Raw genomic sequence first — 15,681 nt, 5'->3', positions numbered from 1 at the left:
TCTTATCGCATAAATATTTTAATATCAGCAAAAAAATAAAATAAGCAATCATATTTATAGTTTAGCACTTTGGCAATGGAAGTTGCAAGGAATAACCCAGTTGGTTTCCCATGGATTTACTGGTTGAGCCATGCTGGCTTTGATACAACTCAATATTTGATGGCGGAAATTGTTTCTGTGGAGGTTGTATGATTTGAAATTTTGTTTTTGTCTCTCTTGTGAACTTTATTCAATCAATCATAACAACATAATAACTTATTTTTTTCATACAAGTCACACAAGTCACAAATCAGTTTATTTGATCCAAAAGAGAAAAAAAAAATACAAAGCAAAAAATATACAAAAGGACCAGGGAGACTTCCATTAAGGCCAAAAGCCGCATGCATGGAAGCCACCCGAACATTTTAAATAATATATAATTCTGTATATAATATAATTTAAAAATTAACAAATCATAACATTAACAAAATCATATCAGGTCAGCTACAACCCATCTCTATTACTGTACATATATAACAATTTTGGATATAACATACATCATCATAAAAATGATAACCATAATAACATGTAGTAACGTGATTTTTACAACAATAATAATTATAAGATATACAGTGATTATTTACAGTGTTTATTTACAATAATTAACAGTGAAAATAACACTGACTTTTGATAATATTGAAAAATTAATGAAACACAGAAGTAAAAGTAGAATACTAATAAATACTAAACAAATACAATGTTTCATTAGAGAAGTAATCTTTTTCTTTAGATTTTAGATCCTCCAATTGAAGATATTTACTTTGGACATGGAATTTTGACCGATAAGTATCAGAATATTGATGCATATTTCACCAAAACTTGTGTAAACAATTATGATTGGTAACTATTTCTACGTTTTATTTTATTTAAAGATGTATTGTCCCCAAAAAACATGAAAAATGAAGATTATTAAAATCAGACTATGAATAGGCCATTTTGTAGTTTTAACAAAGCCAATTTGACTATTTTTTGACTAGTTTTTTTTCAGGTAATAATTTTTTTCCAGCTGTGTACAGTGGCGTAACAGCTATAAGCGCTCACTGGTTAAACTCAGGTGGCCCGGAGCTTATGGGGGCCATGATCAGTGCCCAGAGAAAAAAACAGACATTAAAATAATATGTCGAAAGGGCTAAAAACGCCCAAGGCCTCCTTCCTAAACAAGGGCCTCAGGCCTCTGCGTTACATCACTGGCTGTATAGCCTACTAAAGGCCTACCATTTTCATCTTAATCTTAATAAATGTTAATGATATTGATATATTTATGATAGTTTATCCATATTTGTATATAAAATTAATAAAATTGTTTTGTTTTCTCTCAGCCTGTTAGAGTGCAGGTTTCATATCTCTGTTGGCTGTGAATAAGACAAATTAAAATTAAAAGTTATTTATACTTTTAATTCTCTTTTTCTTCTCCTATAATGCAATGTAAAAATGTTATTTAATATTATTTATAGTATTTGTCAATAATGTCATTTCTTTGTTAATATGCATTTATTTATATTTTTGGAGTAAAATGAATATATTATTATTATTGCTTTGTCAATAAATGTCATTGCTTTGTCAATAATGTCATTGTTTGTCAATAATGTCATTGTCAATTATGTCATTGTTTGTCAATAAATGTCATTGGCAATTATGTCATTGCTTTGTCAATAATGTCATTGTTTGTCAATAATGTCATTGTTTGGCAATTATGTCATTGCTTTGTCAATAATGTCATTGTTTGTCAATAAACGTCATTTCTTTTTCAATAATGTCATTATATTTTCAGTGATCAAGACAGTATTTCAGGATGTACATTCGCAGACCTTGCCAAATCACGTATTACTCTTACCAAATACGAAATTGGAACTAATTACCATGAGGTATGTACAGTATAACTTTGCACTGTGATGAGGCTTAATGATCACTACCAATCCTAAATGCAGCAGTGGCTATGAGCATTCATTTGCTAAACCCATGGGCCTCAGAGGTTGAGGGAACCCAGATTGACAGCTCAAATGCAACTACCCAGCGTTGAAGGGCTCCTTAGGAGTGCTAAGCCATAGGCCTTTCCTCCTGTATTATGCCACTGGAATGCAGGTCAACCCTCTGTCTTCCAAAAGATGCACTGGGTTCTTTAAAATGCACACAATCTAAATGTGTACACTGGAGCTCCAGTTTTAAGTACTTATATCCAAGAAAATGTGTTCTACCACCAGAACTAAATTTGATGAGGAGAGCTGATTTTTTAAATATAGTTTGCGGCGTCACTGCCAAACCGCTTGGCCATCGACTCAACTGTACAGTGTTATGCTTGCAGTATATTTAGTTTTTTATCTTCTTTAGGAAAAAAAGACAGAATTCTACCTCAAAGTGATGGAATTTAGCTTACTCAGCACTGAACAATTCTCTCAAATGAATGTCGATGATGAGAATTACATATTAGACAAAAGGTAAGAGAACTGTCATTCTTCAGTGGAAACAAACATTTTCTGCAATCCCTATGAATGTGATGTGCCCAAATATGGTAGTGATATGGCCAAATATGGTAGTGATATGGCCAAATATGGTAGTGGTATGATATCATGTCAATATATGTGCACATCACATTTTGTTGTCACATAAAGTTTGATTGTATAGACAGAGCTTTATGTCTTGTTGGGTCCAACATTAATTTCATCTTTAATAGCTCAATTTTCTTGCGTCATTTGTAATAACAAATCTCATTTGTATTTAGACGTGTGAAGTTTGTAGGAAATAATTCTGAAGACAGTATTTACAACTTATCCAACTTATGCAATTTTGCGAATGATTCTCGTATGGAAATGAACTCCGAGTATGAAACGCAAGAATCTAACAATACCATGGAAAACGTTGGTACTATAAACGTAGCAGAAACAGATGGGATGATTATTTACAAAGACGATTTAGAGGTAAATCATTTTATTCTCTATGTTTGTGTCTCACCACCTCTTCCCAACTTTTTGGGATAGGTTAGCTGGTGGAATCCATACCATGGTACTTAAATAGTTGAGCTCTGTCAGCACTATCAAACTAGTTTGACAAAAAAGGTGTGATGTGCCCAAATATGGTAGTGATATGACGTCATTGTTTCCATATATGGGCACATCATATTTTTTTCACATAAAGTTTGGTAGTGTAGATGGAGCTTATTGATGTCACAGTAAGTGTTTTGTCTTTTGTGGGGCAGACATAATCTAAACCTTCTACTTGGATTTTCTTCTTTCTTTTTTTTTTTGCTTTGCAGTGTGTAAAAAGCACATTAATACTGTACTATTTTTTACATTTAATGTTAAACAATGTGTAAAGCTCTGTCTTATCAGACTTTATGTGACAAAAATGTGATGTGCCCAATATGGTCAGTGGTATGGCCAAATATGGTAGTGGTATGGCCAAATATGGTAGTGTTATGACATCTTCATGTCCATATATAGGCACATCACATTTGTTTTGTCACATCAAGTTTGATAGTGTAGACAGAGCTTAAGTTTTTCATTTTAAACTCTGAGTTCCCTTCGATCTGATTGTTAATGAACAGTCTAGTACAGTGTAGTATTAAGGCCTAATGTAAAAATAACGTAAAAACTATGTATTAAATAAATGATGCTTGCCAAGCAAAGCAAAGCAAACTACTTTCTGACCTTTTCTTAATGTTTTTATCAAGCTTGAGCTTTTGTCCTCTGAGGAAGAATTACTGGAAGAAGAAGTTGAAGAATTGGGAATTAGAAAACTAGAAAACCCAGAAATTGTACTACTAAAAAACGTAAATGTTACTTTTTTTGTACAATCTTCTATAAAGCATGCTTCTTAAGCCTTTTTTCCAGTTGACATAACGTTAAGGTGAGTTGCGTTGAATTTTCAAATTGTCAAGTTTAAAATAAATAACAATAACGATGATCGAGCCAGTTTGTTATCTAGCCTTCGGCTATATAAAATCATTGGTTGAAACGTATATTGCTCATTATTTGTTTCATGAACAGGGGTGTCCCAAAGTGAGAGAGTTTAAACTTGCTAATCAGAATGGTGTATTCATTATAACATGGTCTTTTACTTATTTTATGTTTTTATCAAGCTTCAACTTCTATCATCTGAGGGAGAACTGGTTGAAGAAGAAATTCAAGGCGATTTAGGAAGTGGAAAACTAGAAAACCCAGAAGTTTTATTACTAAGAAACGTACAGGTAAATTTTAATTTTGTGTACAATTTTATAATGTTTTTATTGTTTTTATATAGTTAAGCCTAATAGTAGAATACTGTCCAATAGCAAAGATGTATCTTATACATGATGACCTTTGATCCAGAAACCCAAGTAAGGGAGAGTAAATCTAATGTACTTTTGGTTATTTCTGGTCATGTGTATAATAATATAGATATTACTGTATGAGCATGGAGGTCTATTAGTCCATGCTATGAACAGTAGTTTACCCAACTGACCCTTGACCCTTGATAGCTAAACAATGTAATTACTAAGAAGTTCATTAAAGCACATCTGATTGGCATAATTCAATGAGGCCAATAGCATTTGTTTCAAAGGCAAGTTCAGACTTGCCAGCCAGGTTGGTGTATTTGACCTTACCATGACCTTTTATTTATTGTGTGGTTTTTATCAAGCTTGAACTTCTGTCCTCTGAGGGAGAAGTGGTTGAAGAAGAAAGTGAAGAAGAATTTGGAAGTAAAAGAATAGACAATAGTAAAACAAGAAAAGAACTAAATTCATTTGAAGTAGTAGAACTAAATGGACTGGACGCTTCCAGTTTGGGAGAAGTGGTAGAAAATCAAAATGAAAATGGAACCAAAGAATGGAAAGGTAAAGAAAAAGAAAGAAATAGAGGACAAGATTCATTATAAAGAAGTTGAATTATTAGAAACATCTATTGTTAAATTAATTAAATTTAAATAGATTAAAATACAGTATATATTACATTCATTTAAATATTTTTATCCTATCACTTAATTTTTATTGAAGGTTTAGAAGAAGACTGTGATACAAGTAACCAATCATCGAATATGGCCTCACAAGCGAGTAAAATATATTTTTCTACAAGAAAATATAGAAACAAACGCAGACTTCTTGAGATAACTGATAAAAAAGCATATAATATTCAACGTTGTTCGGCAGATAACAGACATAAAACATCAGATGATACACAACATGAATTGGCAGAAGATATACAACATGAATTGGCAGACGATACACCAGAATTGGCAGACGATATGCAACATGAATTGGCAGATGATACAACACATGAATTGGCAGATGATGCACCACATGAATTGGCAGACGATACACCACATGAATTGGCAGACAATACACCACATGAATTGGCAGACGATACACTACATGACGTGGCAGTTGATACACCACATGAATTGGCAGACAATATACAGCATGAATTGGCAGATTATATGCAGCATGAATTGGCAGATGATATACAGCATGAATTGGCAGATGATAGTTTAAAACTGGAAAATATTGTAATAATTTACAAGGAAGACTTGCAGGTAATAGTTTGTTAAAAATTTAGCTTTTGGCTAACAAGGATAGAGAGCAGACTGACATTCTCTGAAATAAAATATATGCAGCTCTCCGATCAATGAATTGTTGCAAGTAATAATAAACTACAATCATTGTATACTGTATGTAGGTGCGATTGCATCGTATGTCGAGTATATGATACAATACTGTAGTTTTAGTCCTAGTAGAATAAATATTTTATTTCTGAGACAGATTATTAAAAATCTACATTTTTATATTTTATTCAAAGCTTGAGTTGATTGAGGATGACGAAGAATATGCTGATGAATCTTCTGAATTGATTCGCTCCATCATCGAGTGCGACTCTGAGGCCGGCGACTCATTCGATATAAGTGCCAGTGATTCCTCACTTAACCCAAGTCAAAAAGGTATAAAGCTAATCTTTTTCAATTTTCAACGACTCTTTAGTGAGATGTTTTATATGATAAATTGAAGCTTGGATTTAAAAAAAAAATTTGAAATAATTTTCATATAAAAATGTGGTTGTAATGTAACCTACTACATTTACTTCAGTAAAGCCTGTCTAATCCAGACAATAGGGAGGTTTTGTAACCTTACGAATACGAAAAACAGATATGTTACACATTTGTGAAACTTTTGAGCTGATCCCCAATTCATATTTGTAAAGCGTATTCGTGTTGACGAATATCACCAGTCATATTCGTAACTACAAAACGAGTATAGTTTTTGATCTATTTTGCACATTGTTCATTTAAATCAGGAAAGATTCATGATTATAGTATAATGATAGATTTATTGAAAGTAATTTACTAAACTGCCAGGTCAATTTTGATAATAGCAGTTTTGAAAGTCCTCACTCGCTTTGATGTTACGCTAGGCCTAAGCAGCCAAGCAACACGTATCTGCTTCGTTCAAATTACTTACTAAATTCATGTTTTGGACGGTGCCCTCAATATTTCGTTGCCATGCGAAACAGATTTGTACTAGCTTATAAAAACGAATATCTGTGTGTGACGTATCCGTTTTCATATTCGTAGCATTGCGAAACCTCCCTATTGATACACAAACTTGTGGTAGTTACTTTAACTGTACTTTATTCTTTGGTAAAGTCTGAAAACACAAACTCAATTAAAACACGCACAAGATAGCACAGCTGTGTGTGCAAACTACCGCAACACTATTCAGCGTAGCAGCTACAGTAAAAACTCCAGGCTTATGTCGTTTAAATCACTTAACTAAAATAGCCTAACCAAAATGATTAAGATCCAAATAGTCAAGAACATGTAGTACTCCCATGTATCACTGTCAGGAATAGGAAAACTCTCTACTATTAGATAATAAGCCTGATTTCTCGCAGACAATTCTTAACAACCAAAACAAAACATTTACGTCCCAACGTCAATGTTCGAAATCCAAAACACCATCTTCAAAACAAACCAAATTTCAGCGTCAAAAAATGTAAATTGTTCTGATTTCAGAATCTAACGTCTTTAGTTCAGCATCTTTCACGTTTGACAGCCATTTACCAGATTGTGTGAGAACTTGTTCGACAGTTTCACAGCAAGATGTTTCAAGTACCGACAAAAACCACGAAGAATGTTTAAAGAGCAACCAAGCGAAACATACTTTGTTGGAAGATTGGACGCAGGATAGCATGATATTGATACAAGATACGCCCACGATGAACGAAACAAATTGTAACCAATCTACAAATCTTGAAATGGCTGCGGTAATCACGGAAAAATGTTCAGAGGATCAAAATCAGAAAACTGAAACCCAAAGCGGGTCTCGGAAAACTAATTGTGAACAAAGTTTGGATAGAATGAGTAATGTTACAAATTGCGCTCGATTACAAGATTCACAATCTACCGCAAAAAGAAAAAAATGTGAACATTTAGAAAAAGCTTCATGCTCACAACCAGCTAAGAAACGAAAGACTAATTTATCCCTTTCAAGCACCAGTAAAGTGAATGATGGGAATGATATACCACATTCGTCCAATCAAATCGCTGCAACTTCAAGAAAACAAACTGAACAGTCTAATCTTAAAAAGCACAAAACCAATCATGTTGCCAAAGAGCCTAAAACCAACCATGCTTCACAAAAGGTAGGAAAATAATATTTTATCATATTCATAACTACTGTATATAATGTTAATTGTATATACTGTATAAAGCGCATTCCACAAATAATGTCGTCTTAATGTATTGTGGACTTAAATGTTACGTACTTCAAGTACATGCTTCTTTCCTAAGGGCTACCGCATCGGTTCTGCGCTATTTGGTCTGTCCCCGACGGTGGTTGTGTACGGAGGTACGCTCTGGTAACCTCCTACTTGTCTCGAAAGATGTACAAAAGTAGGTTCTTTAAAGTGCACATGAGCATTATGTGTACACTGGACCTACGGTTTATAATCCTTATCTGAAAAGACTCATTCTACTATTAGAATCATGGATCGATTGAGCCTCATGTCATAATGCTATAGATTATGGTTCCACTGTCTTAACCACTCGGCCACTCCACTCATAAAGTTAATTAGCATATACATACAGTACACGAATCAGTTTGGATGACAATGTGCGTTGGAGGCCATTGGGCATTTTTTAGGTACAGTAGTTAGTATACTGTTTTATCAACAATTATTTACTGTTATTCCTACTATTGTTTACTGTTAATCAAATCAACTGTTTTCTTTATTACTTAGCACAAGCAGCAAGATGAATCCTCGGAAGACTTGTTTCTCTGGTGTATTGAGTATCTCAAGATCTGACAAATAACATTTAGAGCGATCTACCATCACTACTATTAGGGAGATTTTGATTTGCAAGACCAAGGATCAACAACCTGGTGGAACAGCATAGGCCTAGCCCTCCTAGCTAGGAGCCTCGCATTCAAACACCGTTCAGAATGTATTTCTTTTAATACAGCCATTTTAACCCAATAAAAATGTTATTTTGTTTATAAACAATTAACTAAGAAGTTCAAATATCATTTAGAGTTTCCACGTTTAAATGTAATTTGAACTGTATATTTAAGGTTATATGAAAATGGCAACTTTATCGTCCTCAAAAAGTTAAGACGACGGAATTTCACGCTAAGCTCCGCCAACTTTGTTTAAGGTCTTGCATAAATTATTCATGAGCACCGTCCTGTGGCTTCCCATCGTGTTTCGTAAAGTCCCTAATATCATCAGTCAACAGCGTATAGCTACAAGATATTGACAAAATAGGTGCTTTTATCATTTCAGAAGACATTTATTCACAAATTCATTGATTCTCATTAAACAATAATAAAATAGAGAGGAGTTATTTATCGTTCCTTTCTAAAATGCTACAAAGTGGCTTATACTATATCAAATGTAGGACTGGGTACCAGTAAAATATTTAAAACATGAATATTGTATAGTATAGTTTTAACTACTGTATCATAAAATAAACATTTTTTTAACTTAGTGGTATTGAGACAGGCTCATAGACAATGCCAACATTTTTGTATAAATTCTTGATTTGTCATGAAAATGTAGATCATTAAAAAGAACAACCAAAACAATACAACTGCTGGTTATGAATTTCAATCAGAGGTTATGTTAACTCATTTATGATGCATTTGTTAAGCTCTGTCTACTCTATCAAACTAGTTTGTGTGATGTGCCCAAACATGGTAGTGATATGGCCACATATGGTAGTGATATAACATCATCATGTCCATATATGGGCACATTTTTTGTCACATAAAGATTGATAGTGTAGACAAAGTTTTAGCATGGATATATTAGTGTTATTACAGGTGTGAGGATTATTCAAATAAAGAATATGAATTATTTAAATGAGGATCGTACATAGACAACATATTTCTGTCTATGGACTAATTGTTACACCTAAAGCAGCATAGAGGGAATTAACACATACACACTTAACAATACTTGTACTACAACTGGACATAGTCGGTATACCACTACTGTACAAATATTATACCCAGAGGTAGAGTATTATACAACTAAAGAGTTCAATACTATAGATAGTGAAGTGATGTCAACAGGGCAGGGAATCTTCAAAATGACCACCTTATCTTTTCAAAAATATTATGAAAACCACATAAATCAGTATACATGTTTCTTTTTTAAATACAATACCGTTTTTATAAATTACTAATATCATTAAAGATGTATTGTCTCCCAAAAACATGAAAAATATTTATAGAATCAGACTTTGAATTGGCCATGTAGTTTAAAGTATTCACTTCTGTAGAAAAAAAAAAGTTATTTTACTTAAAAAAAGACAAAATAAACCATTGTCTGACAGACAATTTTGGTATTTTTTGTTTAAATTACAGGTACATTTTTTTCAGGAAAATAATTTTTTTCGATCCAGTTTTGGTCAAAGTGAATAACTATTATGTAACATTAAAATGGAATATTCAACAAAAAAATTGTAAAAAAAATATTTTTTTAGAGGGGACAATATATCTTTAGCATTGAAAAGAATAATTGTTTGGTAAATATTAAAAAATTTTGTATACGACTATCGTTTATAGGATACACTCAACATGCTGCAATGCAGGTGTAGTGCATTAGTTACTGCATAGTTGGTGCGGCTTCAAACTGATTGGCGGTCAATATTCGGAGTATGTTTTGAGTTAAATCTCTAATTGTATAATACCTCTATGATTATACTGTACCACAAACATGAGTACCATTAAATATTGTTAACACAAAACAAATTTTATATTGCAATTCTCTATTATTTGTACCCTGAAAAAAGTCCAAAACACATAAAGTACATAAACAGCCTATGAACAAACATCGATTTATAAGTTGGCAGTGTACAGTTTGTTATCAAAACTAGAACATCGGAAATTATGTCAATGGAAACTAATAAACTGCCAATTCTACTATAAAACGTTATTTTTATGATTTTAAAGATTTAGCCATTTTCAGAGCACAAAAAACATGACATAATTTTTACAGTACATGAAGATAATGAATACAGATTATATAATAAATCCATTGCATAAATTATTTTATAGTTCATACAGTACAACTCCATTTAACTCATTCATACAAATATGATACAGTAACAGAATCAAATCAGTGTCAATGTAATTGTCATAACAGAGGTGCCAAGTTGTTTTTGTTTGTGAAAGACCAATCGCACTGTACCAATAATATATAACATTAAAGCCTCTGTCTACAATATCAAACTTTATGTGACAAAAAAATATGTGACCATATAATGGACAAAATGTTGTCATATCACTACCATAGTTGGACACATCACACTTTTTTGTCAAATTGAAACTATAGCAGAACTTAAGACTTCCAGAGAGACTGATGATTTATCATTATTTCTTGAACAGATAGTTAAAATAATAGGAATATATAAAAGTTTCATTATGTTTTTCCTCAGCGAAATTTCTATGTTTGTATGTATGTTATGTTTAACATATGTGCAATTCAGGCATAGAGTATGCTGCTGTTTTTGTATGTAAATAAATACAGTATACAGTATGTTAGTGGTCATTATTGCAGCTGTTTCTACCCAACTCAAAAGACCTTGGCATCTTTGTTATTATATATTAAATATAATAAATTACAGAGAGACTTACAGAAAACATTTAAAAATACCACACCTTTTATAATTTTACAAAATATGATTTTTTATTTAATATTTGGCAACTTTTAAGGGAAGAAGCTGAAATATAATTAAAATGTACCAATATGGTACTGTTACTAATTGTTAATAAATACCCACTAGAATACTACTATACTATAGTACGACCATTCAATAGTGTGTACTATTGCACACCATGTGACCCACAATTGTCCAATCAAAACGACAGGAATTTATTTAGGTGTTATATAATACATATTTCTTAGGTCTGGGCATGGAAATAAAAAGGATAACGGTACATTATAAGAGAAGCACATGGGAAGTGTAGGTATATTTTTTTCATAATATATACAATTTTCTTTTTCTATTCAGGTTTTTCCTTCACAAGAGTTATTTTCACATTTTGCTTTAGATACAGTATCACTATATACAGCCTCAAAATATTTTTCATATTCGATTGGAACTTTACCGTTGAGTAAAATGTTTCTGTTCGTTATTTATTTAACAGAGTATTTTGAGCGTTGAGATTGCAGTCAATGAAAAAGGCTTGCATTGTTTAACATTTTTTTTTTAATCATGCACAATCTGTTTACAACTTGCCATTCAAGTACAAAAAGTACTCAACAAATATTTATGTTGACAGGGCCGTGGCCAGCATTTTCAATTTTCACCACCACCACAATTCCCCAGCACAGATCATCATATTTTATATAAATAATTATATATAAAGCATCTTTGCCTCGTCTGTTTATAACCTCTCGCACGGCCTTGGTTGACTACGAAAGTTCCCAATCGAATACAACAATTGAAGTTTTAAAGACTATTTGCTAATTTTGGGGTGATAGTTGTGTTTGCATATAAATTCCATAATACAAACAAATGAATTAAATACAAACAAAACAATAGTAGTATTTAATAAGCATCTTATATATTTGATGAACACAGACTAAAGCTCTGTCTACACTATCAAATTTTATGTGACAAAAAAATGTGATGTGCACATAGACACAATGATGTTATATCAGTACCATATTTGGGCATATCAATGACTACCATATTTGGGCACATCACACTTTTTTCATCAAACTGGTTTGATAGTGTGGACAGAGCTTTAAGTAGTTAACCTGGCTATTGGTGGGTGTGGTTTCCTGTTATATTTCACAATGTTATTGGCAAACCATTGCACACACTTCAATCTATTATGTAAATTGTTAACATAAATAATAAATATGTATTTATGAGTTTGTGCTTTAACAAAATGATTCATGATCATTTAAATTTAAAATGATTTAAAATGTATTTTTTTCCTTAACTAAATTGAAAATAATAAAACAATACGCATAAAATTGTATAATTTTAAATTAACTTTATAATAGTATTGTGTTAAGTTTGGGAATGAAAAATAGTACTTCACAGTATTTTTAAAATAATTTTTTAATAAATGTATGTTTTATATTGTTTAGGATAAATTTATGGTCATTTTTATTTATTATTATTTTTTTTAAGTAAAAAAAAATTGTAAAAATAATATTTAGTTTCTATCAAACATGCATTTACAAATTATACTTAAAACTAATTGATGTATATCACACAACCAAGCAAACCCATATAATTCATATAAAATAATAGAAATTTAAATCTAAAAATACATGCAAAAAACTATGTAAAATATCTAAGATAATCTACTGTATAGATTTTAATATAGTTAAACAAAATATTGTATATGTATTGAAGTATAATTATTTTATAAGTTGGCTAAATAATATAAGTGTAAGTCAGTCGAGTTTTAGATATAATATAAAAATTAAAAATACTGTAAATACAAAATATTGCCATAATGTTTTGAAAGGTTTCAATTATCTAAAATTGATTTTAAATTTTTTTAATTTTAAGGTTCTAATAATTATCAAAATAATTTGAACATTTTTTTTAATTTCTTATAGCTAGGTAAATCACCAACTACAAGATCAGTAGACTATCCCATTCATTCTTTAAAATTAAGATTCATTATGGAACATTGGACAATCATGTCAAGATTTAATAGTAAATATTAGTTAAAATTTGATTTATAAAAACAAAATACACATGATTTTAATTTCAATAAATATATTTTTGTTTAGGTGGGAGAAATGATACTTTCATATTAAGTATCATTTATTAGTATTTATAACATAAAATGTGAAAAACCAGATTCGCAAAAATGTGCGATTGGCACTTAAAATGAAAAGGGTGCTCTTAGCTAGGCCATGTCAACAGCTACTGTACTATCTAGGCAGATTTTTTTAATACAAAAAAAAAGGCTTTGATAAAATTTAATCATAGGCCAGCTCAGAGTGTTCCTTTTCTAACAGGGACGGTGCTTATCTGAGCAAGTATGATAATACACATGGGACATATCTCTACTGCAAATCATAATAGTTTACTATAATTTGGTTTGTCTGTGGGAAAATTTAATACATTATGATTCGGTGCACAATTTCTTGAGTAATTATATAAATCAATCTTTTAAAAACATAATTATTATTAATAAATTTACATGATTTTTATATAATTTCGGGAGTTGTCATCATCAGAATAGATTTTTAAAACATTGAATATTTACAACCTGACCAAATATGGTCATCTGTTTTAGTTTAAATATAATTTATGTTCACTCATGTGAAGCAATTCAATTTGATTTAGTACTTTTTGGGAAATGTTACGAACACAGATTTTACCTATTAACATTAAACTACTATGTTCAGAAACATCCTTCACAGCGTATACCGTAATACACTGACAACCTACATGCAAACCAATTAAAAATAATACTTCAAATGTTCTTTAGTATATTTATATACTCATCAACAACATATCCGTTGTCTTTGTGGTGGCTCTTCTAGTCGCAGAGTTTCTCTCGGAGTTGAGAAACCACCTTTAATGCCATCCCATCCCTCATGCATCTCCACTTCTCCTTCTTGAAGTTTCACGTAAATTTCTTTAGCCATCACCGAAAACGCAGCCTCTACGTTAATACATGCTTTTGCGGATGTTTCTATATACTTCATTCCGTAAGCTTTCGCAAACTTCTCGCCTTCTTCCACAGCTACTTGCCGTAATTCTTTTAAATCACTTTTGTGACCGATTATCATGTACACAACGCTTCTTGGGTAAATTACATTTTCTTGAGCCTCTAGGAACCATTCCTGTAGATGCTCGAAACTTTTACGATTTGAAATGTCAAAAACGAGCAATACTCCAACAGAATTGCGATAGTAGGACGTTGTTATAGATCTGAAGTTCAAACAAATTTAACATAGTAATATTTTTAATAATCTTCATCACTGACTTTTTTTATAATATTGCATATCATGTTTTAAAATATTGTTTGGTAAAAACACATACTATTACTATTATTTACTATTATAATAAGATACTGATCAAATAATTTATATTAAATACACATAACGACCAACTACAGTACTGAAGCTGATGCACAAAATTGTCCATCAAAAGATTGACCTGAAGCTTGAAGATCATATATAGAATACAGTAAACGACCAAGATATATATATATATATAAAAAAATAATAACATTCTGCCCTGAAAATAATAATTGAATCAAAATTAACCGTGGAAAGTGTAGTATAGGTCCTACTTTAGTCATACTGTCTATTATTACAGTATGTAGATATTGTTTAAAAAATAGAAATTGTCTATCTAAAATACTGTACCGTACAGTATATTAACAAATATAAGAAATAATAATAAGAACAGTAATTTTTTAGGCCTAAATAAAAAAGTGCAGTATTAAAAAATAGAAATATTCTCAAATTATTTTACCTAAAACGTTCTTGACCTGCTGTATCCCACAACTGCAGTTTAACTCGTCTACCTGGTGCAACTTCTATAAGCCTTGCATAAAAATCTACACCTACAGTAGGGTCTGAAGTTTCTACAAATTTACCATCACAAAATCGTCGCAACAAACACGATTTTCCTACCGTCGAATCCCCAACCAAAATCATTCGAAATTGGTACTCCCATATAACTTCTGGTGGCAACCCTGCCAATTGATCCCCACTCATATCGTTCATTTTTATATTATTCTTTTAAACGTGTAAGTACAAACCGTAATTAGCACACTAATTATTAGTTAATCAGTTAATTGTTTTGGACATTCAATAAAAAGGTGTTTTCCTTCATTTTCTTTCGTTATAAACATGAACTTTGACCCACCACAAGAAGACTTTTAAATTGTAAAATACGTTTTTGAACTGTGCACTCTGAAACGCTCAACTAGAGATGTTGTGTATTTGAACTGGTTATTTTTAACACCATTAAGTAACTATATTATTATCATATAGATAGGTTTTAATTTCTATGAATCTAACCAAAATTATTCTAAATATGACAAAGTAAAACATCGAAAACCGGCTTATGATAACGATTTTATGAACCGCATTGACAGGTCTTCCCCATAAAGTAGCACCCGCAGTAACTTATCATTTACGAGTTAGTTGATTGGATGAAATATGTTACATTCTGGCTGGC

General features: G+C 31.4%; 2 protein-coding genes across 3 annotated transcripts in view; one reads left to right on the top strand and one right to left on the bottom strand.

Annotated features, from left to right (window-relative positions):
* The window catches only part of LOC144848547 (ras-related protein Rab-39B-like), a 103,991-nt gene extending 88,663 nt beyond the window's left edge, over positions 1-15,328 (bottom strand). Inside the window, exons 1-2 of one of the 2 annotated variants that reach the window (XR_013613861.1) lie at positions 14,971-15,328; positions 13,884-14,421 (exon numbers count right to left, since the gene is read on the bottom strand). Coding sequence is in view for 1 of the 2 variants with exons in the window: in XM_078705354.1 (XP_078561480.1) it covers positions 13,992-14,421; positions 14,971-15,224 (684 nt within the window). In the remaining variant the exon portion in view is untranslated. Of the gene's footprint in view, positions 1-12,921; positions 14,422-14,970 lie in introns of those variants that run through there. The other variant, XM_078705354.1, reaches the window with a different exon arrangement.
* Positions 39-9,092, top strand: LOC144848477 (uncharacterized). The gene is made up of 12 exons (XM_078705236.1): positions 39-183; positions 770-879; positions 1,811-1,904; positions 2,368-2,474; positions 2,759-2,954; positions 3,707-3,805; positions 4,115-4,222; positions 4,654-4,849; positions 5,009-5,544; positions 5,808-5,946; positions 7,018-7,646; positions 8,244-9,092. Exons 1-12 carry the CDS (start codon positions 76-78, stop codon positions 8,307-8,309), a joined length of 2,388 nt encoding a protein of 795 aa, XP_078561362.1. The 5' UTR covers positions 39-75; the 3' UTR covers positions 8,310-9,092.
* Positions 15,329-15,681: the final 353 nt, after the last annotated feature.

The sequence above is a fragment of the Antedon bifida genome, chromosome 7, assembly GCF_963402885.1.
Source record: "Antedon bifida chromosome 7, ecAntBifi1.1, whole genome shotgun sequence".
In the NCBI taxonomy this organism is placed as follows: Eukaryota; Metazoa; Echinodermata; class Crinoidea; order Comatulida; family Antedonidae; genus Antedon; species Antedon bifida.
This window is presented reverse-complemented; position numbering and strand designations above follow the sequence as displayed.